Below are 27321 nucleotides of genomic sequence, written 5' to 3' on the forward strand. Positions count from 1 at the left end.
CAGGCTTCCCTAACCACTATACCGTCTGGGCGGCTTCCTTCAAAAAAGCATGCTTTTCCAAACACTTTCAAAAGAACTATCATTGAAACCCAGAGCTAAGTTAAAAGAGAGACATGTTTTTATTGGTAGCACTGGTTTAACGCATCATGGAGGTCAAATAGAAAAGATGGGGTAGGGAAGGAAAGAAGATCCTTAACTGCAGTTTTACTTTACGTGAGTCTTCTAAGTTCTCGTCTGTTTAATATGAATGTTTCCTTTGCAAGGAAGCATGAAAAATATGAAGAAATATTTAGAATTAAACTTGACAGCAAAAACAATACTGAAAAATGAGCAATGCTCTCTCCGGGACTCCAACCTGGACCCTTCGAATACGCGCCGAATGTGCTAACCGTTACACCACGAAGGCATGCAGCAAGGGGTACACGCGCCGAGTAATCTACGCCAAACATAAGGTTGTTGCTTTGTCTAATTTTTTGTTTCAAACTCAAGTTAACATTCACTATATAACAAGTTTAAATGTACAATCCTTATCGAGATTAATAGTATAACAACTATATATATATGTATCGAAATTATATATATATATAAAGTAATTTCCATTTTGAATGTTTTAACTGCAATCTGAACATTTTTATAATATTGCAGATCTAAATGTCATTCAAGTTCATAAATATGAAAGCATATTAATTATCACGGTAACAGATATATTTCTGGAAGTTTTTTTCCATTTACAAAAGTTTGCTGCTATATATCATACCATATACATAAATGTAGATTCTATAATTTTTATAAATGTTGCATGCTCACAAACTTTTGAACATTAAGTCCGTTAGTAAATATTAGTATATATAAAAATAAACGAGTTCTTTCGTGCATTTAATTTCACGCACTTCTTTTTATATAAGTACTCAAACATTTAATCAGTTTCAAAACATTTCTTTTTTATCGCATAGCGATTTCTTATATGAAGCTTAGGCAAATTTAATAAATAAATAAAATAAATAAAAACTGTTTCAAAAGTGTTAAATTAATAAAGATTTACCTAAAGCTTACTATAAGAAGAAATAAGAATAAATAGATAAATAAGCAAACATTAGAGGAAATTTAAAATGTGATATGCAGATTTTAGCTATTTTGCATTTATGACGTAATGGCTCTGTTGCGATAAGAACTGCATTAAAAGGAGATCATGAGCTAGAACGAAATGGTGCTTTGTGTGGAAGTTGCTTGTTGATTTGGGGGCCGTAGTGCTTATGTTTTAAAATTCTTCGACGTTCATTTTGTATTGGTGCGAAGTAAGACCTGATACGTGATTAGGCTTGAAGCTGTCGGAAAAAAAAATTAAGGTGATTTGCTGCAATATAGACTTATTGGTTTAAAAATGGCACGATTTTTTATAAGGAATTTGCAGTATAATGATATTCCTGCACTTATCTACCTCCCTCAGTTAGAAGGTAGGGAAATGGGGCTGGAACCCGAAATACGATCTTGGTTGGAAATGGATCCCCTTGGTATCTTCATTGCCGAAAACTCGGAGACTGGAGAAATTGCTGGTTGCTGTAGTGGAATAGCCTTATCAGATGATCACGGCTATATTGGCATGTACGTAGTTCAACGGAAGCACCGAGGTTGTGGACTAGGTAGAATACTTTGGAATGCTGCCATTGCTCGGTTAGGGAATAGGAATATAAGTTTAAGCTCGGCAGATAAAATGCTGCCTTTCTACAAAGAGAAAGCTGGCTTCTCTGTGATGGCGAATTGGACAGTGGACTTGTACACAACTGCAAATGCCATTCTGCCTGGTAATACTTTAAACCAAGATTTGACTTCTCCCTTTCCTATTGTTGTTGATCCAGAAGGACCGTTTGTTCAACATGTTGTCCAATACGACGCTTCTTTACATAAATATGACCGTTCTCTGATTGTCAAGGCAACAGTTAAAGAACCAGGAACAGTGACATTGTTATCTGTTATCCAGTGCACCGACGGACATTTCAAGACAACAGGATACGCTTGTATGAAGAAGAGCATGCAAGGACACTGGTTAATAGCTCCTGTATACGCAGATAACTACAAATCTGCTTTTGCCTTAATATTTGGTTTATTAAGTGACCTCGATGACAGTCAGCGAAGAGAAGGAGTAGTGGCTAAACTTACTAGTTCCAACAGCGAAGCAGCCAAATTGTTTCTCCAATTTGGAATGAAGAAATCGCAATACCAGCTTCGGCGACTCTTTACAAAACGGGTATTTGAAATACCTGAAAGCAAAATTTTTGCTCTTCAGTCGTCTGTATTTTGCACGGAATGATTTGTTTTAAACCTTTAAATGTTTATATAAACCTTAAATTCTTTCTTCCAGGAATTTTAATTGAGCCGTAAGAGGTGTACCTGTTGCACAGGACTTTAATATAGCTCTTCTAAATTCTGAATGTTTTAATTTTTTTAAGTATTTCGTTATGCCAGTTCCTATGTTGTAATGTATTGTGATGATTTGGCCGACACATAAAATATCTTGTACCAGGCAATAATTATGCATGATTAATGGCCTACAAATGTTTTAAAATGTACATGCAGAGCTAATCTGTTAATTACTCTTTTATATTGAAATTGACTTAAGGCCGCAATTATTGCAAGTAGCGGTTTAAGTGAAACTTAAATTTCCTAGTGTAACTTTTGGACTGGTGCAAGGTTTTTTATTTCCGAATCTTCTGCCTTTCCCACTCTTAAAATTTTATATTGTATTTACTAATATTCAATAAAGTATATCTAAACTGAATTTCCCGTTTTCTTTAGATTATGATACTATTTAATCTAGTTAACAGTTTAAAGTCTGTTTTTACTTTAAGCTTTTCGCACCTTGCAGGACAGGTGATTTAAAAATTCATTTGCTTAAATTATAGAATAGCATTGTGAAATAATTTTTAGGTGCTTCGTGGTATACAAATGTGAAGTCCTTTATATTCAACAACGTCAGTTCTCCTAGTTCGCCAACTCTGTCCAGGTATACTATTATTGAACTTCCGAGTTAATTTTCAACGATACGTAAGGTTTTATCGTTACTTCGTTATGCTGACGCTAACCTTTGCATATAGTTATGTCGAAAGGGAGATTATTCCTTTAGTATAAATTGCTTGTAAATTCAGTAAGTTGCTATTTCACTAGTTCAGAGTGGTGTATTTTGTAGTAACTTTTTAAGAAAATGTAGTTTCTTGTCCGGTCAACTTCAAATTCACTTAACAATGTACAGAAAGATTATTACACGATTACTAGCTTCAATTTGAACTGAAAATCTATAAGTAGAACTCGACAAGAATATGAAACACATCGAGGCGTTTCCTTTCCCTTGAACACTTGATTCTAACAGGTTATTGTAAGTGAAGCTTTAGTCATTCAATCGGTTTAAATTCCGTTATTTCTTTCAACTGGTTACAAGGATGCGTTTTTTTTTCTTAAATGTAAAATCCGTTATACGTATTTTAAAAACGTGTAGTTCTCAACTAAAATTTCAGGACTGAAATTCTTGTAAAAATGCGGAAAGAAAGCATGCTTTTAACTACGAACTTTAACTTATTTTAATCGCTTTATATGCGAGAATAACCCAAGTAGACTTCGACGATCTTGAACTACACAATTTCTGTATATTCTATACACTTTAAACTTCACAAACTTCAAATAAAACCTCACCACTTCTAATCTGAAACTTCTAATCTGAAGAAACCATCTATGCTGTCCCCTTTAAGAAAGGCTTCAGCGGCTTCCGCAAGTAGTACGTAAAAACAACTTAGCATAAAGTCTGCCCGTAAACTTGGCACTCTTTGTACAGCTTCGTAAACAACCTGTCATATACCCTACTACCAAGCTTCTTCGACTTTAATAACATAATTGCACTTTCTCAGCTCTTCATTATATATATATATATATATATATATATATATATATATAGGTGTTGTAATTTATAGATGGCTTCAAATCTGTGGGAAGTAAATGTGGCCAAACATAACTTTAAGCGTATAAGTTGAAGGACTGAAGTGAATTGCCATTTAATAAAATTGATGCTAAATATTTAAATGATTCTTTGGTTGGCAAACCGCTGCAAGGACCTCGCAGGGTGTAAGGTTCGACAGGAATAAGACTTTTTCTTAGGTAGGAAAGGATTATTTTAAAAAATTAGAACTTTGGGAAACTTTCCGTGACTGTAATATGTTCAGCAGTTTCTGTATTATTAAATGGTAAAAATTGTTTCTGGGCTAAAGTCTACACCCCTTGCATTTAGACTGAATATTTAAAGTGCAGAAAATATATTTGAGATAACCTAGGCGTAGATCTTTCAATTTATGTCTTGGGTATAGCAATGAATGATTCGCTAAATTTCGTAGTGGTAATTCTTTTAAAAGAAGATTAGACTTGCAATAAGAAAGGAGGACTTTAATCTTTTTATTAAATTTCTTAATATGCATTCGCTTGCCAATAACTAATTAATTAAAACTCAAAACATGACTATAATTTTACACACGTTTGTGAGAGTAATGTTTGAGAAAGAACGCAGTATTTGACAAAGAATTAGTCAGCTAACGAATAGACAGTTTCCTATGACAAAGCGCACTACTATAATTTTCCGATAACACGTTAATGTGCTTTGCTGTATTTGTGAATAACTTCCTATAGGAATCTAGCTTGTATTTACGTTGTGCATTGGGAAGGTTAGCACCAAAAGGTCTATGCAGTCAGACTGTTAACAGGGATTCGAACTGCTTCTGTTCAGCTGTCTTATTCATTCAGCATTGGTGGGTACATCTTTTAGTTAAGAATTTGATGGATTAAGATAAAACTGACAATGCCATTAGGTATTTTAAGAACAATAATGTAAACTGTTTATATTTCAAAGTGTTTTTTTTCGGGTATTTTCCTTGGTAATGAGCACGGAAATTTAAGACCCATCTTTCATTGAATTCTTAAGCACAGTATGAGATCAAATATCATATAATTTCTTAAAGTGAACTTTGCCTTCTTAAAATAATAGGTTTCTCGCATAAAAGAGAAGAAATATACTAGTCCTCTGGGTATTTATGCGTTCTTCTAAAACTCCAAGTTTGGGGGAAAAACTTAAAATTCCTGAATTTTATACCAGCCCTTGGGTAGCCAGACCAGCGATATTTAAACAAATAAAAGAGATTTCTCATTGTTGTCTATCTTGGAGATTTGGGGGGGGGAGTACTTTTCTGCTAGGAAACTTCTTGTGGAAAGAAAAGCTATAATACTTTTAAACTACTGACAGTCGTATTTCGCCAGTTATTTACAAATACAACGAAGCTTTGTAAAGCAGCGTGGTTTATTTGTAGCTATAGTATCTCTGTTAAAGGTCTTAACTAGTAGTTAAAAAAACCTGTATAAAGTGCTTCAAATAGAAGTTGAAAAAGTTATTTAGCAAAGTCGTAAGGAATAAAAAATAAATTTAGACCCTCTAAATATCGCATATTTTTTTATTTCTCCTGAACACAGCCAGTGAAATTGCAGTATTGGTAGTTTTTTACTGTTATTGCTAATCCATTTTTTACATATATTTGATTGCAGGTCGTTTATTCTCTCTTAAGGGGTGATGGAACCCCAAAATCTTCAAAATTTTCCAAAAAAAATCCCAAAAATTTCGGATTTTTGCATTTTCAAATTCTCTACACTTTTATCTTCCTAAAAATACCATTCTTTAATCTCTATGAAAATTAGAACTATAAAAAAAATCTAGTTTTAATTTGTCATCTACTGCTTTGATCAATGAGGATTTTTACATAAAAACGCGTTTTTCTCTAAACGCGATTTTTTTATACTCGATGTACCTTTTCATAGGAACTACTGCTCGCAGGTATCTAAACTTTTTATGGCTTATTTATTAGGTTCCCTAATATTTACTGAAATGAGCTTTTTGTAATAAACTTAGAAAAAAAATTAAAAAATTTTTTGTGTGAGAAAAGTGCTAAATTTTACTATGCCTAACAAAATATTCTGTAATTCATTCTAAAATTCAAAATGTTTCAAAAGCTCATTTCAGTATAATCAGATAGGTATACTTTAATTACAGTAAAATTTCAAGCTTGTATCTACAGCAGATTTTGAGAAAAGGTACATTGAAAATGGCCAATTTAACATTGTCGGTATAGGGGTTTCTGATACCCCTTAATTTCTTATCTCAATTATTTTACTATAACAAATTCGCATTTTCCCCACATACATCCCTTTCTGGAATAACATTAGTGTTACAGTACAGGATTCATGAACGATTTACTCCGGTGCCCATTGTTGCACAGAAATTTCATTGAGAACAATAATTTTGTGTACAGTAAATTGTTTTATATTTTCAAGCCTTATTTGGCAAGCAAAAAATTCCTCCTCAGCAGAAGAAAACAGTGTTATAAACTGCTTAATCTATAAAATTCAATTCCAGTATTTAAACATAAGATAGATATCCAATGTTGACAAAAATCATTTAATTAAGATATTCTTACGATCTATCTTTGCCATGAAATTTTTGCGATTAACTTTGCGATACCAATGAAATAATGAATAACGCAACCTTGTAGACAGGTTACTTGATTAAGACAAACAACTAGAAAGTTATGGGCAGGGATAATTTCGTGGATGTTGGGTTTTTTTTTTTTTTTTTTTATATATATATGGGAAACTGGCTCATATTCACCTCACTACAAAAAAAATTCACCATTTAGCCAGCCCGTTTGCCGAGATTGGAATTACTTCCCTCCCCCTAGTGTTCAGAAACTTAACCGCCTTCCCGCTGGAGGGGCCGTAATCCTGTAGAAGCTTAGGGAGACCGAATAGCTTTTTCGTTTTGGAATTTATCAGTAAGGTTGGATGACTATTTCACAGGCCTGCTGTGCGTTACATAACAGTTTTTATTTAAATAACTCATGAAAGTCTCACTAACGGAGCAGAGGAATAAATGTGGTACAAACGTATTTGTTAGTATTTGTTAGAGAAATCTTTGAATTCGTGATAGCTACGATTTTTTTATTCCTCCAAACTGCTTTGCGAACAGTTCGAGAATGGCTGCAGTGCAAACGAAACTCTTCTACTACTATACAATTTGTCCCAAACAAATGTCGAAATGTCTCTGTTAGATGACCTCAGTAGAATGGAACGAATTTTTATTTAGTAAATGTTTCTTTATTATAACGGATACATATTTCTGTGCAAAAATTAATGGCGAAATGTAGAAATTAATATAACATCAACATGAAACGGCTGAAAGATTAGATTAGCGGATAATATGAGATCCTTTGTAGTAGGGTACGCAGCTCTACTTACTACGGTCGTATGGGAAAGGTGTAAACCACGAAGACGGTGTACGTTCGGCCTTTCAAAGGAAGTTATTTCACAGTATAAACATGTGTTTGGACAACGTTGGGTTGCTGTCATCATGTAATACGTCCAACAGACAGTCCAGTAAATAACATTTGGCTGACCTTAAACGATGTTGAATCAATAGGAAGTAGAAAGGAAGTTTAACGAATTGATTCGGTTTATTTAATTAGCGTAAAGCCATTCGAGGCTTATCTGCCTAAAGGGAGGAATGCTTTTGCGGAGAACTTTCGAAGGGAAACTTGCTCGTATACACATTATACATGAGGATAACCACGAAAACACCTATGCAGCCAGCCCGTCCGCTGGGATTCGAGCCCCTGACCGAACTAGCAGTGTTCAGCGACTTTACCGCTCAGCCCTGGTGGGCCTTCAATTAACAGAAAAGATTGCTCAAAAAAGTCATCTACGAACAACCGCGGGGCGAACGGGCTGGCTGCATGGGTGTTTTCGTGGTTTTCCCCATGTGTAACGTGTATACGAGCCAGTTTCCCTTAAAAAGTCCTCCACGAAGGCATCCCTCCCTTAAGGCAGATAGCCCTCGAGTGCTTTGTCGTAATCTAACCCTTTAACTGTCAAGTTATTTTGATGATTTGGGTACACAAATTGTCAAATTTTTTTATTGGAAAAACCAAATGTAGCCGAAATAAACATCTCCCGATATATATTCAGGTATGACAATACGATGCACTCAAAAAAAAAAAAAAAAAAAAAAAAAAAACCCCGAAAAATACTCGGGCGTGACATTTTCGAACACCAGTGCTGTGCCCGAGATAATCTCGGGAATGACAGTTAAAAGGCTAATACACCACCTAATACATCGAACAACCGTGGACTCAAAGGACTGATATCTTGTCCTAGAGGCGGGAAGATCGAATGCAGTAGCAGTTAAAAGCGCAACAAACATGCAGCGTACTACTAGGTGCTCTATAGTGCGTTTTACAGTCTTCCAGACACAAGACACAGGTGGCTTGTTCGTTCGGTGAGCAGACGTTGTGTAGTATGGAAACAGACAATATTTTCTCTGGTGCCGGAATCCGGAATTACAAGGGCTGGGGAGTTCAGGAATAGGATTGAGTATTCTTTACTTAAGACAGCCGATTTAGTCTCACTAATGGTTCTGGACATCTAAACATGTCGAAAGGGGGCACACAATTATCCCTCCAACAACGTTAAAAGGTATCTGCTGTGAGGTGGTAGAATTTTCTTTGAGGAGGCATGACGGTTGACAGACATGTGAAGCTTCACGTCTGCCAACGTCTGCGTCACGTGTCACGTCTGTCTTGTTATAAATGACTGCCATTATATCAATGTTCTCCTTCGCCCTGTGTATTTTTTCGGAGTGCTGTGGAATCATAAATGACAATGTGGAACGGGTCATCAATGAGCGGCTATCAATGATCTCTTAGAAAATTGTTCACATGGATTAGGCTCTGAGACTTGAATTCAATCGATTACGCATGAAGACGTTCTCCGGAGCCTCCTGAACCTCCAGCAATGGTTTTGCAATTCCTCTCCGTGCTACTCCGTGCCTCATGAGTTCCTCGACGACCTCGTTCTGCCCGTCAACAAACGGTGCGTTTCCTATATCACCTTCAAGAGAAATTATAACCCTTACGGAGAACTGCAGTTTTCTTGCCTGCCGCATGTTACATGAACGTATTGTCTTCTGTCCTGAGTACTGCAGTTCTCTTACCTGCCGCCTGTTGTATAAGTTTTTGTCTTTTGTCCTGCTGTGCTGGTAACACCCTTTTGAATAAATGTCTTGTGCATCCTTTGAATATTACTTTATTGGTCAGTCTTGTTCATCTTTGCATCACCTAACTTTATATCTTGATGATATTATGGCATGCTTTTTATCGATTTCAAACACTGCTGTGCGATGTTAAGTATAAAAGCCTGTCCCGTCTTGAACTTTTGCATACTAATGTTTTTGTATAGAGTATTTTAAAATTTTGGTATTTATAATAAAATGCATGTCGCAAAGCTGCACTGAGAGTATTACCTAAAAAGTAATAATTCAAAATTAACAGCCATTAATGAACAGAAAAATTTATGCTCTTAATAGTTTCATTTTAAACGCAATTAACAATTCCATTTCGGACAGCACTGAAAAACTATTTATTCACGAATAGTTCAAATATTACCAAGAGTTGGTTGGCTAAAAATAGCAGAATATTCGAGGGCAATCTGCTTCCGGAATAATTCCAAGATCTTTCTGAAACAAAAATCTGTTTGTGTTATGTGCAGGCAAAGTCACTATCATATTGATGTACACATCCCGTTTCCTCACTTAACTCGAACTGGTAACTACAGACATTTTATGGCTTTGATGATTCAATAACTGTTAGACAATTTTTAAATCGATATTACATTGAGAATTTAAGAGCTGCGTTTAAGCATTTTAAATGAATTTAGTGTGCGTTTTAAGCATAATAGAGTGCGCTAGTTGCTAATGGGATCCTGTATGAGCAAAATTAGAAATGACCGATTTGGTTTGGTTTATTTCATTATGGCAAAGTACACTAGGGTTATCTGCCTGAAGAGAGCGATGCCTTCGTGGAGGACTTTCAAAGGGGAACTAACTCGTATACACGTTACACAGGAGGAAAACCACAAAAATGTCCATGCGGCCAGCCAATTTGCCTGGCATTGAAACCAGGTCGGAACTAGCAGAGTTTAGCGATTTTACCGTTCGGTCGTTGGTGGGCTCGAAATGAGAGAAATAGAATGTATGAACTTGACTAATACAGCGTAGATGAGCATCTGTTGGCGAAAAAACATTTTAAGCAGTAGATCTCCCTTTTCCCGAGTTTTTTAGATTGGAAAAAGGCCTGATTTCTAACGGGCATATGCCCTAGAATTCGACTTTTAAGGTGGCTCCAAATCCTTTTATAGCGCTTAAATTATGTAAAATTTTAGGTGCCCTTTTTTAAAGTCTAGGTTTTACATTCTAGTGCATCTAGTACATGGGAAAATATTACAGGAAGTGTGTTTCCGTGACAGATTTTGCCACACGCCTGCAGTTTTGTAATTCCGACCGTCATTTTATGCACTATTAATAAGTAGTTTGTTTATATTTAACACATGCAGCATTCATATTCTGAAAGTTAACAAACTGAAATGTTTCAAAATACAAATGTTTATTAGTATACTTAAAAATATTCATATATATATGTATGTGTGTGCCAAACTTTTAAGCGCATAGAGATACAATTATTTAAAGTGAGTTGTTATCAGTTTTATGTATTCAATTGATTGCCAATCTTTATTCCAACAAATTATGAACCTAAAGGTTTAAAAACGAACTGCGCCCAATCTTTAATGCTTTCAAAACTTGCTCTTGTTTTATTATTCGATGGCTGGTTTTACTATTTGAAAGTTGGCCAGACTAACATTTTCAGGTACTATTCGGTTTCGAGGGCCGTAAAAAATCGCCAAACTATTGTTGATGCCAATGCTGCCAAAAATAATTGCGGCAACCCTAATAATTGCTGCAAGAAAGGAAAGTAAATAACTATCTAAGATTGATGTTTTAATTTAGATGAAAGGTTAATTTCATATAATACTTATTTTATTATTATAATTTATATGAAAAAGGCTAAACATGACTGAATGGAAGCTTAAGAGTAAATAACTATTTCAGATCATTCTTATAATTTATATAAAATTTGCTAAACATAACTAAATGGATGCCTGCATCGCTATTTCGCTACCGACTTATCGCTAAAGCATAATTTCATCTCGTTGGTTGTTCAAACGTAATTTTCTATAATGAATTATGCCTTTTCTTTGAAAATATTCTCGGTAAAATGCAGAATCGCTCACTTATTTGTTTGCTGCTTCTTACAAGGGTAAAAACAATTGAATTTTTGTCAATTTTCTTTCACTTTTTAAGTGAAAATAGGTCGATGTGTACATAGATGAAGTCAAGGGTGTGCGCAGTGCCATTTTTGTGCAATTCTAGGATTTTTTTTTAAGTGAAAATAGGTCGATGTGCCTATGGATACCGAGTATGTGCAATTCTTAAAACCGCATCAAACAGTGGACGATTCTGCACTTTACCCAAAATTCTATTGCCGACTTTTCGTCATCGGCAATTCCCAAATTGTTAAATCCACAGGATATCAAAAAAGGATTTAAAATCAAAAAAGGATTTAAAATTTAAACTAGTATGTCAATGGCGTCTTAAGAAATATAGAACTACATAAACTTACGCAATCTGAAATCAACGCGTACGCTAGATTTGGCGCGCTGTTAAATAGGCGCGTTTGCTAGATTTGGCGCTTTTGCGCATACATTTTCGCTGCAATTTTTTTACGGCGCTCAAAACCGAATAGTACCCATTTTCACAAATTCTGAATAGAATTAATTTTTTTAAAGTATTTTAATTACGATATCACTGTTTTTATAGTAGGGTAGCAGACTGCCCCATGTATCAGTTCTTGAACGCCAAAGTCTATATTCACCTTAGGGTTAAAATAGGCTCAACACTGGCAGTGTGGATAAGAGGGTTCATCGCTAATAACTTGAGTCGGATTTCGGTTTGGTGTGGTTTATTTGATTACGGCAAAGCATGCAAGGACTATCTGCCTAAGGGAAAGGGTGCCTTCATGGAGGACTTCTAAGGGTTAGAAAAATCTTGTAATGTAGATACAGGCAAATTTCTTTTAGAATCTAAGTGAAACTGGCTCGCATCCATGTTACATATGGGATAAACCGCAAAAATGTCCATGCAACCAGCCCGTTCGCCTGCTATCGAACTCGAGTCGAACTACTAGTGTTCAACACCGCCCCTGATAGACCCGACTCAGATTTGGATCCTGGTGAATCGGCTAGTTACATGGATATTCCGTTTGTAATGCGAATACGACCCAATTTCCCTTGTAGTGCATAAATATTTTCATAGTTTTTTTATGTGTAACATGAATACGAGCCAGTTGACCTTATCTAGTTCTGTAGAAAGCCATCCCTCTCATTAGGTAAGTAACACCAGTGGGCTTTATTTTACTCACTTAACATGTCCACCCTTAAAGCCTTCCACGAAAGCGGTAGTCTAATCTGGGTTTGAGCCCAGAAAACAGATTGGCTGCATGGATATTTTTGTGGTTTCGGCTTTATGTAACGTGAATACAAGCTAGTTTCTCTTTGAAAATCTTCCACGAATGCATTCCTCCCCTCAGGCAGAGAGACTTCCGGGGATTTGTCATAATGAATTAACCTAACGTCTAAGAAGTTATCCAACCATCATTCCCTTAGGCAGATAACTCTTCACTAAGATACGGAGTGCCCTTCCGTATTCGATTAAACAAATAAAGGTTAAACCGGTTTAGTGAAGTACGGAACGACTTTTTAAAATTAAATGATTTTACTCGTATTATAAAAGATATTTTCTGAATGCTTAACTTTTATGAAAGATATGCAATTAGATTTTATTTCAGAAAACCAACTGAACTGTAAAAAAAAAAAAAAATAATAAATAAATAAATAAAATAAAAAATAAAAAATAAAAAATAAAAATAAAAAAAAAATAAAAATAAAAATAAAAAATAAATAAAAATAAAAATAAATAAATAATTTCAATTTTAAGAGTGCTTTGGAAGAACAATATACGGGTGTTTGTGTTAACTAATTTATTTGGAAAAGGGTATTTTCCATTATAAGATTAAAAATACGTATTTGAAATGCATGCATTTTTCATATTTAAGAACATTGAAATGTAGTATCATTCAGACAATAAATAAATAAATGCTTCAAAAATTTTAAGTATGAATAAATGCAGAATAACTTTGCAACAACTTGTTTGAAATAGTACAGGGTGATACAAAAGTGTCTGGGGAATGTTAAAGCAGGCTCAGCGAAGCGAAAAAAAAAAAAAAAAAAAGATTTTATAATAGAATGCGTATGCCCAAATGGCGTGTTGAGGTGGTACAAAGCGCTGTTGAGCGGTTGGTAAGGGTTTTGTTAGCGTAAATCGTGATTTTCCGTGCGGAAGACCAAAGGAGGTACTCGGGAATCGTCTTAGCCGCAGTCTCGTGGATTTTACAATATATTTTATCCATGACACTGCGGCTAAAACGATTTCCGAGTTACCTCCTTCAGACAGCTTATCTATCTCCGTTTGTAACTCCATAGACAAAATGCAAAAATGCACATCGGCGATTTTCAAGTTCATGTAACGAACGCAGACCCCCTTCGAAACCGCACGGGGATTTACGCCAGCAAAACACTTTTATCTATCCCTCAACAGTGGTCTGTACCAGGACTTAGTAGAGAAGGGCTAGCTCATACAGCTTTTCCCCCTGAAGCAGAAAGTGAGAAATGATGACGTAGTCATGATGACGTAGTCATGATGACGCTGAGCGCGGAGATGCAATTTACAGTTTAGAAATTAGCGTTTTTGAACCAGCGTATAAAATGAGCTGTGTGCGAAAGATAGCTATAATTTGGAAGATACAATATTACTGCTGTATGCATTTTATACTGAACCATTAAAAAATTTAATAATACTTACTCAATTTAAAAATAATAGATAAAATGCGCTACTCTTTTAACATAAAGTTCCGTGGTTTATTATTATTATTATTATTATTATTATTATTATTTATTTGCAGGTTTTTTTATTTAATGCATTTAATTTATGTTAAATCTATTCTAAATAAATTTAACAAGTACTTAACAAAATTAGTTTAAGTACTTGTTATTCTTGTTGGTACTATTCGTAATAAAGATATTATCCATTAACTCATAGTGGTCAGATGCTTTTTGATTTCCTGTGAGGTGGAGTATACCTTTTGCGGTAGTTCTTGAAAATAATGTTTCCGCTGGAGCGACTTTTTGTCTCTCGTTTCCCTTGACCATTAAATAATTCGGTTTTAGTTTGCGACACAATTTGATTTCTTCTGAATCTCTATTTAAAACCTCTTTAATAATATCAAAATTTAAAACAGTTCCGTCTTCTAAAACAAATCCTTTATCTAAAACGTGTTTTCTCAGTAATTTGAGGCAGAACGCGAAATGAGATCTCTGATTAAAAAAAAACTGCATATTTTGAAAGAAACAGAGAACTTGGCCCAGTTTAGAGTCAAAGCAGAGTTTTCAAACTATATGCATTTCGTCGAAACTGAGAACGAATATTTTTTCTACAGAATTCAAATATTCGCCTCTTTCCTTCTTTAGAGTAAGAACATCACTTTGAATTCTTGGATTACACTAAAATTTAGCCCACCATTTTTGATTTGCTAATACTAGGTAAAGGAATTCCATTTTTTTTTTTTTTTTTTTTTTTTTTTTTTCTAAAATCATAGCTTTAAAATGACAGAGCTCTTATGACAATGCAACGTGAAATATGTTCACTAGTCTACCTGATTTTTTCCTTCTTTTTCAGCTATGCATTAATCTGCGTCTTTATAAAAATAGGCTTTAGACGTTTTTCAAATTCTCCGATTTGTGCTTTTTTTTTTTTTTTTTTTTTTTTTTTTCCGGAATTTCGCTATTTGAGATATTAATTTCTGATACCAATTTCTTTCTAGATGTCGTCCACCTTCCTTGTCGCTGAACAAACATTCTAAAATTTTTCTTTTCTCTATTTTTCAATACTTTAATACAATTTCCTAAGGATATTATTTTGTTCTTTAAATTATCAATGCATTGTTGTTTATCCTTAAACTTAGGGTATTCAGGAATATCTACATTTTCATTTGTGAGTTTTATTTCAAAATCATTAACATTTGATTTATTATTCTCATCATCAATTTCTATTTATTATTCTCATCATCAATTTCGATTTATTATTGTCATCATAATTTATTTTCGGCACAGCACTTCCATTTCAGCAGTTTCTTTTTGTGGCTATCCAAACAAGCGATTTTTCATATAATCTTCATAAACACTGCATAGAAAATGTTCGCTGCAGATTTTTCCGCTCTTCACATTAATAGAATTTTGTCTTTCACGTTTGTGTATCCATTCTTTCTTCAAAAGCAAATTCTCATTTGGGTCCTTTGGTCCCATGAAATAAAATATCTCATCCTCTCGTACTCGTAACTCATCCTTTCGTAAGTGCTACGACACGTTACTACAGTGCAAAAAGCCACATTGCATAAACGATACTTTACAATATAGAATTTAAAATAAAAACTGACTAAAATTATATATATATAAATTATTTTAAATATTTACATTATTAGAAAACAAATATATATGACTAAAATTAATTTGGGATATGTAACCTCTAGAAAATCGTCTCGCAGCTGAATAACACTACAGTTTTAAAAGCGGGAAATCAGAGTAGGTAAATTCATGGACCTTATAAGGTCCATGGGTGCATTACAATGACGTCAGATTACTGCCAGTCAAGTCCCCCCCCATTAGGTTCGCGTCGGCGAGACGTCGAACAAAGGAATAAAATAGCCCTTTCTATTTATCCCTGGGTCTGTACCACCTCAAAGCATCACTTCCGCACACACATCCATTACAAATTCTTGCTTATTTCTCTACCCTCTGTCTGCTTTCTATTACGACCATCGGAGAGAAAAATATTCGCCTAATATTTACGAGGTAACGCTTCAGTTCTTGAAGATAATACCAAAGTAATATCTACCAGATAAAGTTTCAGTTCTTGAAAATATCAAAAGATACTACTTTAATAATGTGATGGGAAAAGGAAATAAACTACTATTAATTTTTAATGAAAATATTTGTTTTAAAACTCACAGAAACAAATCGAGCTTTAAGCTAATAAAAAAAAAAAAAAAAAAAAAAAAAAAAACGGAAAAAGAGAGAGAATGGGTCTCGTAGATAAAGTATGTCTCACAGATAATATGCGAGCGAGCGACGTAGTTTTTACTCTCAGGGATGATACCTAACCTAGAATCAGACTGTTGGGAATACGCAATTTTTAGGTTCCCTGACCTTTGCTTGATTCCCAGGTAGCGGTCTTCAAAACAGGTTTTTGACCGACAACGCCTGCGCACTTGTTAATACAAGCTGAGTTACTGCGAGCTTATTCAAGTGTTCGACTCTTCGTATTGCTGATCAACGTAGTTTTTTTAAGTGGGATACTTTTCCACGTGGAAGTTAATGTAATAATAATAATGTCGATTCGCATTTCAACAATAGGATGTTTAATTTATATATTTCTGTGTTTGTGTTTCTTCTTGACGGAGAAACTCTTAGCTTTTAAGCAAAATTCTCCTATTATTTTATTAAATTATAATACAGCTCTTCCTTCGAATGCGACTGTGGAGATCTTGGACTTTAATACTGAAGACTGTTTCGAATGGTAAATAAATTTCTATATAATTTTTATATTTATTTTGTGTTTAGACAAAAAGAGCCAGTTAGCTTCATAAGTTATAATTCGTAGAATAATTTAAGCGTGAGGTTTAGATGAGGAATACCTTTTTCTTCCGAGTTATTGCAAGATCGTATTTTTCTATTTTTGTTTTGTTTGTGCATTTATAATATCGTGTATGAAGTATCAGTAAATGATTATCTACAAATAATGTCTAACGGCAATTCAAATTATTGAATGCTTTCATGCTGAACATCAAATATAACTTTATACATTCTTCATGTGTTATCCTCTTACAGAATCATGATTCAAACCATTTTTTGGTTTATTAGATAGTGACACAAAAGCGCATAATGCTGATATGTTTTTATATAAGCAATGCATTAATTATATCTTAATTTTACCAAATTTATATTCGCTGATTGAGATTGATATCAAATTTCAATAAATTAGTGTATGAAGGACATAATTCCGAAGAAATCAATAATACTTCTTCTCATAACATGAAATAATTTTTTTAACATCTCATTAGTAAACATAACTTTGATACTTGGGAAAGATGGAATTTTTAATGTACATAATACTGATGAAAGAATCGTTAAAATTAAGAAGAGAATTTGATTAGTAACAGAAAATGCAATTTATCGAAAAATATGATTAGCTGCGATCAGTATCCCCTAATAGACTGATTAACATACATAGACATTTTTATTTTTGGTTGTTAAACAGTTACTTTCATTTACAGGAAAGGATATCAAGTTTACTTACTTATTTTTATACAGAAAATTAATATTTATAAATTTTAATAGTTAATTAACTGACTGTCGGATGAAAAGAATTATGTACAGTGTTTCTTGTTTTTTAAAATTGCCGCTAAAATTGGGCTAAAAATGTTATGTATTTTCAGTTTGAAATTCCTCCAGGAGAATGCCATCCTAAGGCAGGTAGCCCTCGAGCCTTTACCGCATTAAATAACCTAAAAATGTGCACTGAGATTCCTTACATGCACTACTACAATAATATTTGTTACTGCTTTAACATTTATCATGTGGGTGATTTAAATTAATAAATTAAAACCTAAAGTTTAAAAGAAATTCGTAGGAAGCGAAGTGGTATATATTTTAATTAAATTTAATGTTAACAGAACGTTAAATTTTATTGAAGGTTAAATTTTTTAACCATAAATGTTATTGAAGGTGAATAATATTAGATTTTCATCTCTTACCTTATACACACAATTATTATTACTATTACAATTTATTTTTTATATAATGTCGCATTATTTTTAAGTGCTACAGTAATAAAAGGAATTTTAATATTTTTGGTACAAATATAAGCAAAAACTTCTGCATTGCACTACGAAATAGATTCAAGAAGTTTAAATGCTGTGTAGATGTAGTTTCGAGGAGGGTAAAAAACAGCGAAAATGAAGAAGGGAAAGAAAATTGTGTTCATATTTACCTACCTGGTGTTTGTATTTACATCTATACACATTATCACAGTAAATTATGCACACTTAAAATAAAAATACTTCAATGACATTTCATTTTACGGCTTTCTAACACTTCTAGATTCGCTTAGACAAATCTCTCTCCTTCCTCGCCTAAGTACAATTTTGTTTAGAGTAAAATATTTCTATTTTAAGTCCCTCAAAAGCAGCCTTCTCTTTTTTTTTTTTATGTTGAGAAATTTGATCATGACATTTAGTGTTTTAAAATGCCAAAACGCTATGCATCTACATTTTTGCATTTCTTAAAGCGAAAGAAACAAAATTAGAAAAGACTGTTAAAAAATGGAGTAAAAGCAAACGTATTTTAAATTTTTAGTGTATTTTTGCTGTGTTCACTAGAAATTACCCCTTTTCATTTGTTAAGTGCTGCGTTTAGAGTATATGGTAAAGATACATTCGGGAATCATGAAAAATTAGAATTTCAAAGGCATCAGTAACGCAGTGGTACCCACTTTGGATCAAAAGGACTTAAATTTGTTTTCTTATATGGCAAAGCTCGTAACGGCTATCTGCCTAAAGAGAGGGATACTAACGTGGAGGACTTGCTAAGGGAAACTGGTTCATATTCATATTATATACACAGGGAAAACCAACCATGCAGCCACTCCTTTCGCCTGTGATCGAACCTAGTTCCAACTTCCTGTATTCAGCGGTCTTTACCATTCAGCCGTTGGTGAAGCCCTTGTCGTTTACAGAGACGGTACAAGAAATTGTTCATTCCATGAACTGCAAATAGACATATAAAAGGCATTGTCAGCAGCTTCAACTGCTGTGTGAAGGGCACTCCGTTACAGACCATAACCTTAGGTAGAAGCAAATCTTCCTACTATCTTTCAAAGGGCGTCATGATCATTTGAATTATTTTGAGGTAAGTCAACGTATTATGATCATTCGAATAACTTTCTTCGTGGCAATCAAAATGTTTCAAATTAAAAAAATATGGAAGAGTTTCTCAGAGAATACTACTGATACACCTCGTTTCCAAATGCATTTGAGCCTACAACTTCGATTGTGCCACAACTGATTGACTGATCTGCTGATTGAACTATCATGGACATACTCCTTGTTCTTTAATTTTTGCAAATCCATTAGCAGATCGAGTAACCTTATATAGTACCATACTTTTGAACCGGAACGACTGTTATCGTTCTACCATAGGTGGAAGATTTAAAAAAATCATCATTGGAAACGTAGGCATTTTTTTTTCAGTTTAAAATGTCACAAAAATAAGATGTTAGATTACTTTTACTAGTTTAACTAATATTTCTTACCTATATTAAAAGTGTTCCGCGGTTTCATCTGTACTTCTCGCTTAGAGAAGAATATAGGTTTTATATATATAGGTTATGTATATAGGTTTTGAAAATTCTGTACAAACACACTCAATGAACTACAAAATTTCCTCATTGTAGCCATTCTTTACTGTGCCAGCGATGAATTTAAAACCATATACTAATTTTTTGTTTCATTTCTCAAGGGCTAGAACATTAAATAAATTGACGTGAGAAACATAAATTTGTAAGGGAGGAAAAATTTAAAAAAAAAAAAAAAATTGTTTACATTATATAAGTTAAAATGTTCTTAACATTAATTTAAATTATTCGACTTCTCTATTTTAAATGGTATTCTTTAAATCAAATATAATTTGTGTCTAGGTAATTAAAATATAAATAATAACCAAGATATTTCAATAAGTCATTTTATTTTATGAAGGATGAATTTTTATTTATTTATTTATTTATATTTTTTTTTTTTTTTTTTTTTTTGCTGAAAAGATTTTGTTTTGATATTTCTTAAACGTTCTCATAAACTTCAGGCCCGTGATTAAGATCGCTGAATGTTAGTAGTTTGACTTGGGTTCGAGCCCAGGCGAATTAGGATGGTCAGGCATTTTCCTAATCATATTTTTTCTGTATGTTTACATAATTACGAAAGCGCGCTTTATGAAATATGCTCATTATAAATGTTCCGCTGTGTAAAGAGTGGAAACAAACATTATTTTTGTTCTGTCGTTAATATAGCTATAAGAATTTTTCTGCATTGCAGTCGTATTTTAAGAAACGCAATTGCTGTATGAGATTGCGATAAGAATTATCTGATTATCACCAGCATAGTTGCCTGTTAATATCCCTACCGCGAATATACGGGGTTCAGATGAGGCTTTATGAAGAAGTTTGGGTACTTTTCCGTTTTGCCGGCGCAAGCGATAAAGTCGCCAATAATGGTATAACCGATGCCAAACGGAATATTCTCGCTGGTAACCTTTTACGCCTCATTTTCAAAACAAGTCGCAGCTTTTATATCAGATTGATTGTTTCTTTCAATACTGGCATATAATTACATAGAATTTTTATCAGATAGTTCAGTTTTATGTCTAAGGCCATTTTCGGTAATTAAGTCAGTTAGGATGCAATCACAGCGCTTACCCGAAGCCGAAAATATAGAAAAGGTAAAGTCAAGGGTTAAATTCATCAATTCTAATGAGAATGCATTAGCGAAGTAAACACTGCAGTTTTTACATAATTTCTGAGTAAGCTATTCGTACGAATTGAAATATTTCTTACATTTAAACTTGTGTTCCAAATTAAGATTTAACTTGAAATTAATGTAGATAATTACTAAGAGCATTAGATTTTTGTAGAGTAGTTTACGTGAGATGAGATCGCTTGGGGTCACGTGATATGAACCGGTGAATCGGGATGTTGAACCATGAAAGCATAGTAAATTCTTAAATTAATGTCTTTTTACAAATTTATTGTCTTTATTTATTGGCTTTTTATAAAATTTTAAGTGATATTAAAATGTTTATGCCTTCAAAAAAAGAATTCTTAGAACTAACATTTTTTTTTAATATTTTTTATGTGTATACTGTATGTTGTCGCCAATAAAGTCTGCTTGGCGAGATTTGCGCCGGCCAAACGGAAAAGTACCGAAGTTTGTTTGAGAGCTTCCGCAACAGCAAATAAAGATTTTCTTAAATTATGAAATTCAAGGAAATATAAACACTTCAATTTAAACCCAGCTTAGACATCCATATTCACATGATGTGTTGTAATTTTATTTTCAATTATTAGTTTTTTTTCCCTTTTTCTTAGAAAAAGCTTTATGCTACTTTACAACATCAAGCATGGTAAATAAAAGTACTGCGTTAGTTTTCATTCTTATGGCATTTGATTGGTTGTTTAATTAATTTTGGCAAAGCACGAGAGGGCTACCTACTTTAGAAAGCATATCTTTAAGGATATCTTAGTCAGCTTCACGTTTCACATGGATAAAACATTGAAGCCCCATGCAACTCGTTTTTTTATTAATGGGAACCGAATCTGGGATAAACTACTAATGCTCAGTGGTCTTACCCGTCCAAATAAACAATAATTAGGTTCATGAGTCTCACATTTATCAGTCATTAGTCCCTATTTATTACTGTATTTCTTTTTCCACAGTATAGCTAAATGAAAACTTACCTATACTCATTTAAAAAAAAGAGCTGTTAAATATGAGTATTTATAGTAGTAAAAATTTTGAAAATTTTTAATGGAGTTGATGGAAATGCAAAGTGAATTCGATGTAAAATGAACCTTCGGACCGCGAACGCCTCGCCTCACGAACAAATTATCTGAGCAAAAAGCGCCTCGGATGACTAACGGTGTCTCCAGTTGCAAGTCGGCAACGTATGATTTCCAAAAGGATTTTGAGGTAACATACGCATCGTAATTATAAATCAGGGACTTCCGAAAATATCCTTTTAATGATCTCCATTGCTTGACTGTCATTAACAAAGCGTGCCAGCAAGTGACTTAGTATATGTAGAATCATGAATTCGGCCTGGATGAAATTATGGCCAGGTTGGGTCGCAGACGGAGACTTTGAGAGCTTTGACACGTATGTCCTTTTTTTTAATCTCTAGTATTGCGGCAAAACCATAAATCAAAAAATTTAACGATAAACACGTGGAGACGTTATTAGAGGGCCAAAAAATGAAATCGACAAGAAAGAGCTTCAGCTTCAGAAGCAGCAACAAAAGGCTATTGTGGAAGAAAAAAAATCATTTTAATTCTCTGGTTCGCAGAATTTGTGTGAATTTTACTAAGATGCAAAGTTTTCACGTCGGTCACCTTCATAAAGCAGTAGCCAGCTACAGCATAAGCATTTTCAGTGACAAACCACATCTCATTTTCAAAACATTAAAAAAAAAAAAAAAAAAATTGGCAGCAACAAATCATTGGCAAATTTTGAGTAAAACGAAGACCCAGAGAATCTCGTTTAAAGCCGAGTGCCATTTAGAGAGAGAGAGAGAGAGAGAGAGAGAGAGAAAGATTTTCTAAAAGACAGCTAATTCATGTTTTCATAGAAAAGAATTTCACGTCCGAACAGTAACATTTTCCTCATCATTTTCTTCTTATGCCATCCATTTTTCTCCCTACAGGTATGTTAAAATTAAGTTTTCGTCTGTTTTATCTGTTTAATATTGTGTTTAGCTTTTTTGTATTGTAATTCACAGTAAACCTTTGTCGAAACCTTACGTCATTAATACATTCCGGGGACGGCAAAATCGCATTCCGAAAAGTTAACTTTCTATGGGAAAAATATTTGGTGTAATTCAAAATAAGAGTATGCATACTTTAAACAAATTAAATATTGTTGTTATTAAAAGAGGAAACATGCGAAGGAAATGTTAATTGAAAGAATTTTTATTTCTGCGAAATCAGTACATGATACACTTATTATTATTTTAAGGCTGAGTGATTTTTGCTTGGAACTGATGCAACTGTTTAAAAGTTTGGTGTTAAGTAGCTTAGATATTTTCAATGCCTCTCATAAAGTGTCTTCTTGTTTCTTTATTTGGGCCAATCTCTACTGCAAAATAAGACAGTTTATTGTGAATTTTTTAACAATGTGTTTAAATTCTTGTAAGTTAAAGGCGCTTTATCTTCTTCATTTTGCCGCTCAGACAGGAAAGTGGTTAGTGACTCTTACTGCCATACCGGATGGCTCGGGCTCTAATTCCTGAGAAGGCATGGGTATAATTTGTCCATTCCTTCATAGCAGGTAACCATGGTTAACCTATTGGATGCCTCCATAATAGAGACCACAGCTTTCGGTCTTAGTAGTGGCCAACGCCTATAAACGGCTAGAGCTCGTTATTGTACATATATTAAAAAAAAAAAAAAAAAAAAAAAAAAAAAAAAAAAAAAAAAAAACTCCATTTTCACTGTTGTTGGTGATTATTTAGTTCATCTCTTGTCATTTTCCGATTAATTATTTGACTTCTTCTTCAATATCTGAAAACCCTTCACCACCGATTGCTTTTGCAATTTCTGCGATTTCTTTGGAGTCATTTTCAGGTGATAGAAGTCCTTTAAAAATATTTTGATATCTTCTGTCTAAATCTGATACCAGCAAACTTTCAATGCTAATGAATTACCATTGAAGTGAGTATGAATGAAATTCTGGCGTTGAGCAAACCGAATGGAAATAATTAAGATAACGCGTATACGTGAAATCGCGTCCTCCATGAAAAATCCGCGCGCGGCAAGGGTTTATTACTGATTTCCATTGGTTTAAGGTTATGAATTTGTGCAAAAAGTACCGTTTTAAAATTTTAAATAAGCAATCATATGTGGTCCAGGAACGAACCAATCCATTTTATATTAATTGACATGGGCAAAACTGTTTCGGGTTACTAACGTTTCGGTTGACGATCAGCCTTCAGAAACGAATTAAGTTCGTGAACCGAAGTCTCATTCTATCTGTATGGTAGTCCAACATGAAAGCAATTCACCAAGTAATCTTCATAATTGTCAGGTATTTTGTTTCTCCAGAGTTACTGCAAACCTTCTGAAATTCATTGAGGCTGTGTTCTGTATTTCATTTGAGCTATCCTTGAAGCTTAGTATACGTCAATATCCTAGTAAAGAAATCCGCTGATACTTTGATCTGTATTTTCAGCTGATCTCTGTATTCCGAAGTCCTCGACAAAGTTCCCAAAGCTCCCTAAACCCTGGTGGACCAATGATTGTCATAAAACTTCGAGAGAGCAAAAGAAAGCTTGGCGTATCTTTCGCTGATATCCAACACTGGTAAATCTTCTTGCATTTAAAAAAGTTAAGGCGAATGTAAGAAAAGTGAGACGGCAAAGTTAGAAAAAATCATGGGCAGCCTACGTTTCCACTATTACCTCCTCAATGTCTAGAAAACAGGTTTGGGAAAGAGTCCGCAAAGCCTCTGGACTATATAATGATTATCTTCTCTCTGTTCTAGAAAAAGATGGAAAGGTGATAAGCACTAGAGAAGAAATAGCCGATGCTTTAGGTGATACGTTTGCTGCTGTATCTGACAGTAGCAATTACTCAGAAGAGTTTCTGTACACAAAGATGCTCTTGGAAAGGATTCAAATCTACTTTTCCCATCCTAATGCAGATTCTTATAATAAAGATCTTACCATGTTTGAATTAACAAGTGTAATTTCTCGCACTGATAGGACCTGCCCTGATCCTGATGGCATAAGTTATTTGATGATAAAGCATCTGCCCTATGAATCTCTACTGGTCCTTCTCGCTCTTTATAATAAGATATGGAAGGAACAAATTTTTCCTACTGCCTGGTGCAGGGCCTTTGTAACACCTATAGCAAAACCCGGCAAGGACCCCAAAAATATCCTTCAAATTATCGCCTAATCGTGCTCACTAGCTGCTTTTGCAAGATTATGGAAAAAAATGGTAAATCACCGTCTCACCTACTATCTGGAGAATAACCATTGCCTATCACCTTACCAAAGTGGTTTTCGTAAGGGAAGATCTTCACTCGACAATGCCCTGTTTATAGAAACCGCAGTACGCAATGCATTTGTGAAAAAAAATCATGTGGTTTCAATCTTCTTTGACATGGAAAAGGCGTACGATAGAACTTGGCGGCATGGAACTCTTCATGGCTTTTACAGCACTGGACTGCGAGGTAATTTACTCATTTTCATTCAAAACTTTCTGAAGGACCGCATTTTCCAGGTTAAGATTGGTTCGTTGCTCTCCCAAGTATTTGTAGAACAAGAAGGTGTACCCAAGGTTCGGTGCTCAGTGTCACTCTTTTCAGCCTGAAAATTAATTCCATTTTAAGAGAACTTTCTCCTACAGTGCATGGTTCCCTGTATGTTGATAATCTGATGATATATTGTCACTGTCAAGATATGAGAGACAGTTTCAAATTGCTCTAAACAATATCATAAAGGGGTCCAACAACAATGGCTTTAAAATTTCTAGCCAGAAGATAGTCTGCGTGCATTTCTGTCGTAAAAGAAATCTACATCTTGATCCAGAGCTGCATCTTGACGGCTCTTTGATCCGCATTGAGCCAGAAGCAAAATTCCTAGGAGTTATTTTTGACAGAAAGCTCACTTTCCTTCCGCATATCTTAAATTTAAAGAAAAAATGCGCTAAAGCTCTCAATATACTGAAAGTCCTTGCCAATACTTCATGGGGAGCAGAACGTTGTTCTATGCTCCGCATTTATAGAGCTTTAATCCGTTCTGAACTTGACTATGGCTGTGTTATGTATGGATCAGCAAGACCTTCTGTGCTACTGAAATTGGATCCAGTCCACCATCAAGCGCTACGTATTTGCTGTGGGGCTTTCAAAACATCTCCAGTCCAAAGTTTATATGTCATCTGTTTTGAACCATCTCTGGAATTCAGACGCAAGCAATTGTCCATCGAACTTCATTATAAAGTAATGTCAGAAACCGAACATCCTGTCCGACTCATGACATCTGATCAGTACTGGCGTCTTTATCAAGCACGTCCTTCATGTATCCCTCCTTTTGATCTTCGCATTCACTCACTGATTGAAGAATTCAACCTAAATGATCTGCATCCCAAAAGCTTTGACTTTTTTGGTATTGTTCCCTGGCAAGGAGTGAATATTCACCTAATTAACATTTTTGGAGAACTTAAGAAGAGCAGTACCAATGATGTCTAATATCAACATATTTTCCTGGAGCATAGAAACAGTTATTCCAACTCTAGAGCAATTTTTACTGATGGCTCAAAGAATCATGATCACGTCGGAGCAGCTTTTCTTTGTGATAAAGAAATCAAGAGTAGTAAACTTCATAAGGCTGCATCTGTCTTTACTGCAGAAACTTTTGCCATTTTGAATTCCTTAATCTTTATTTCTAAGCAGAATAGCAGAAAGTTCATCATCTACTCTGACTCTTTGAGTGTTCTTGATTCAATAAATACAAATACTGGCCACCCTTTGGTCTTAGAAATTTTAAAGGCACACCTCCGTTTGAGAAACGCAGGTTATTCTATTGCGTACTGCTGGGTGCTTGGACATGCTGGCATCAAAGGCAATGAACTCGCCGATGTCGCAGCAAAATCTGCTGATATTACCTCTGAAAATGATGTCCCTTTTACAGACATACGGAATTAATCAGATCAAAGATCTTGTCCAGGTGGCAAGAACTCTGCGAATGCCACACTCTGAACAAATTAAGGCAGGTAAAACCCAATTTGGAGTACTGAGAGCCGAGAGGGAATCAAAAGGAGGATGTACTGCTGACTCGCCTACGAATTGATCACTGCAGACTGACACATCAGTATCTCTTGAAAGGAGATAATGAGCCTATTTGTGGCACCTGCAACGTTCCTATTTCAGTCAATCACATTTTAACCTGCTGTCCTACTTTTAGCCAAAAACGGGATTATCATTTTAATTCAACGAATGTTAACTTAACAGATCTCATTGGAAGAAACCCCCACATCAACCTCATAAGATTTTTAAAAGACATCTCTTTTTACCATATGCTTTGAAGCTATTTTCCTTTTATCCTGCTCTATCTGTTGCTAGAGCATTTGCTCCATGCCTTCATCAGCATTTCAGGTTCATCTCATCAATTCATTTGATACAGTATGTTTGTGTATCTTGAATTTTATTCACCATTTGTGTTGTGCATAATAACCCTCGAGGTTTTGTGCCATTAAAAAATCAATCAACCAACCAACCTTCGCCGGGAATCGAACCACGGACCTCTGGATACGGCCCAGCGTGCAGAACCACTACATCACGAAGGCACGCCAAGAAGGTGGGAGAAATACCTTGTTATTCTTTCAGAGTGATATGATTGGTGTAAAACGTTTAACTTATGTGCAAA

The 27321-nt window shown here is 34.5% G+C and overlaps 2 protein-coding genes across 4 annotated transcripts in view; both read left to right on the forward strand.

The window, feature by feature from the left end:
- The first annotated feature begins 1197 nt into the window (after positions 1 to 1197).
- LOC118182115 (uncharacterized) lies at positions 1198 to 2776 on the forward strand. Its single transcript, XM_035351402.2, has one exon. It carries the CDS (start codon positions 1382 to 1384, stop codon positions 2306 to 2308), a length of 927 nt encoding a protein of 308 aa, XP_035207293.2. The 5' UTR covers positions 1198 to 1381; the 3' UTR covers positions 2309 to 2776.
- Positions 2777 to 16373: 13597 nt separating this feature from the next.
- Positions 16374 to 27321, forward strand: part of LOC118182114 (nuclear pore membrane glycoprotein 210-like) — a 139538-nt gene continuing 128590 nt past the window's right edge. The window contains exon 1 of one of the 3 annotated variants that reach the window (XM_035351400.2): positions 16374 to 16651. In XM_035351400.2, the coding sequence (XP_035207291.1) occupies positions 16464 to 16651 (188 nt within the window). In that variant the 5' untranslated portion in view covers positions 16374 to 16463. The remainder of the gene's footprint in view (positions 16652 to 27321) is intronic. The other 2 variants (XM_035351401.2, XM_085808850.1) reach the window with 2 other exon arrangements.

Source organism: Stegodyphus dumicola, chromosome X2 (assembly GCF_044657685.1).
Source record: "Stegodyphus dumicola isolate Sdum_Otavi_A_Nest chromosome X2, ASM4465768v1".
NCBI lineage: Eukaryota > Metazoa > Arthropoda > Arachnida > Araneae > Eresidae > Stegodyphus > Stegodyphus dumicola.

Excerpts from the sequence above, each read along its gene's own strand:
- LOC118182115 (XM_035351402.2), top strand. The coding sequence starts at position 1,382 with ATGGCACGATTTTTTATAAGGAATTTGCAGTATAATGATATTCCTGCA.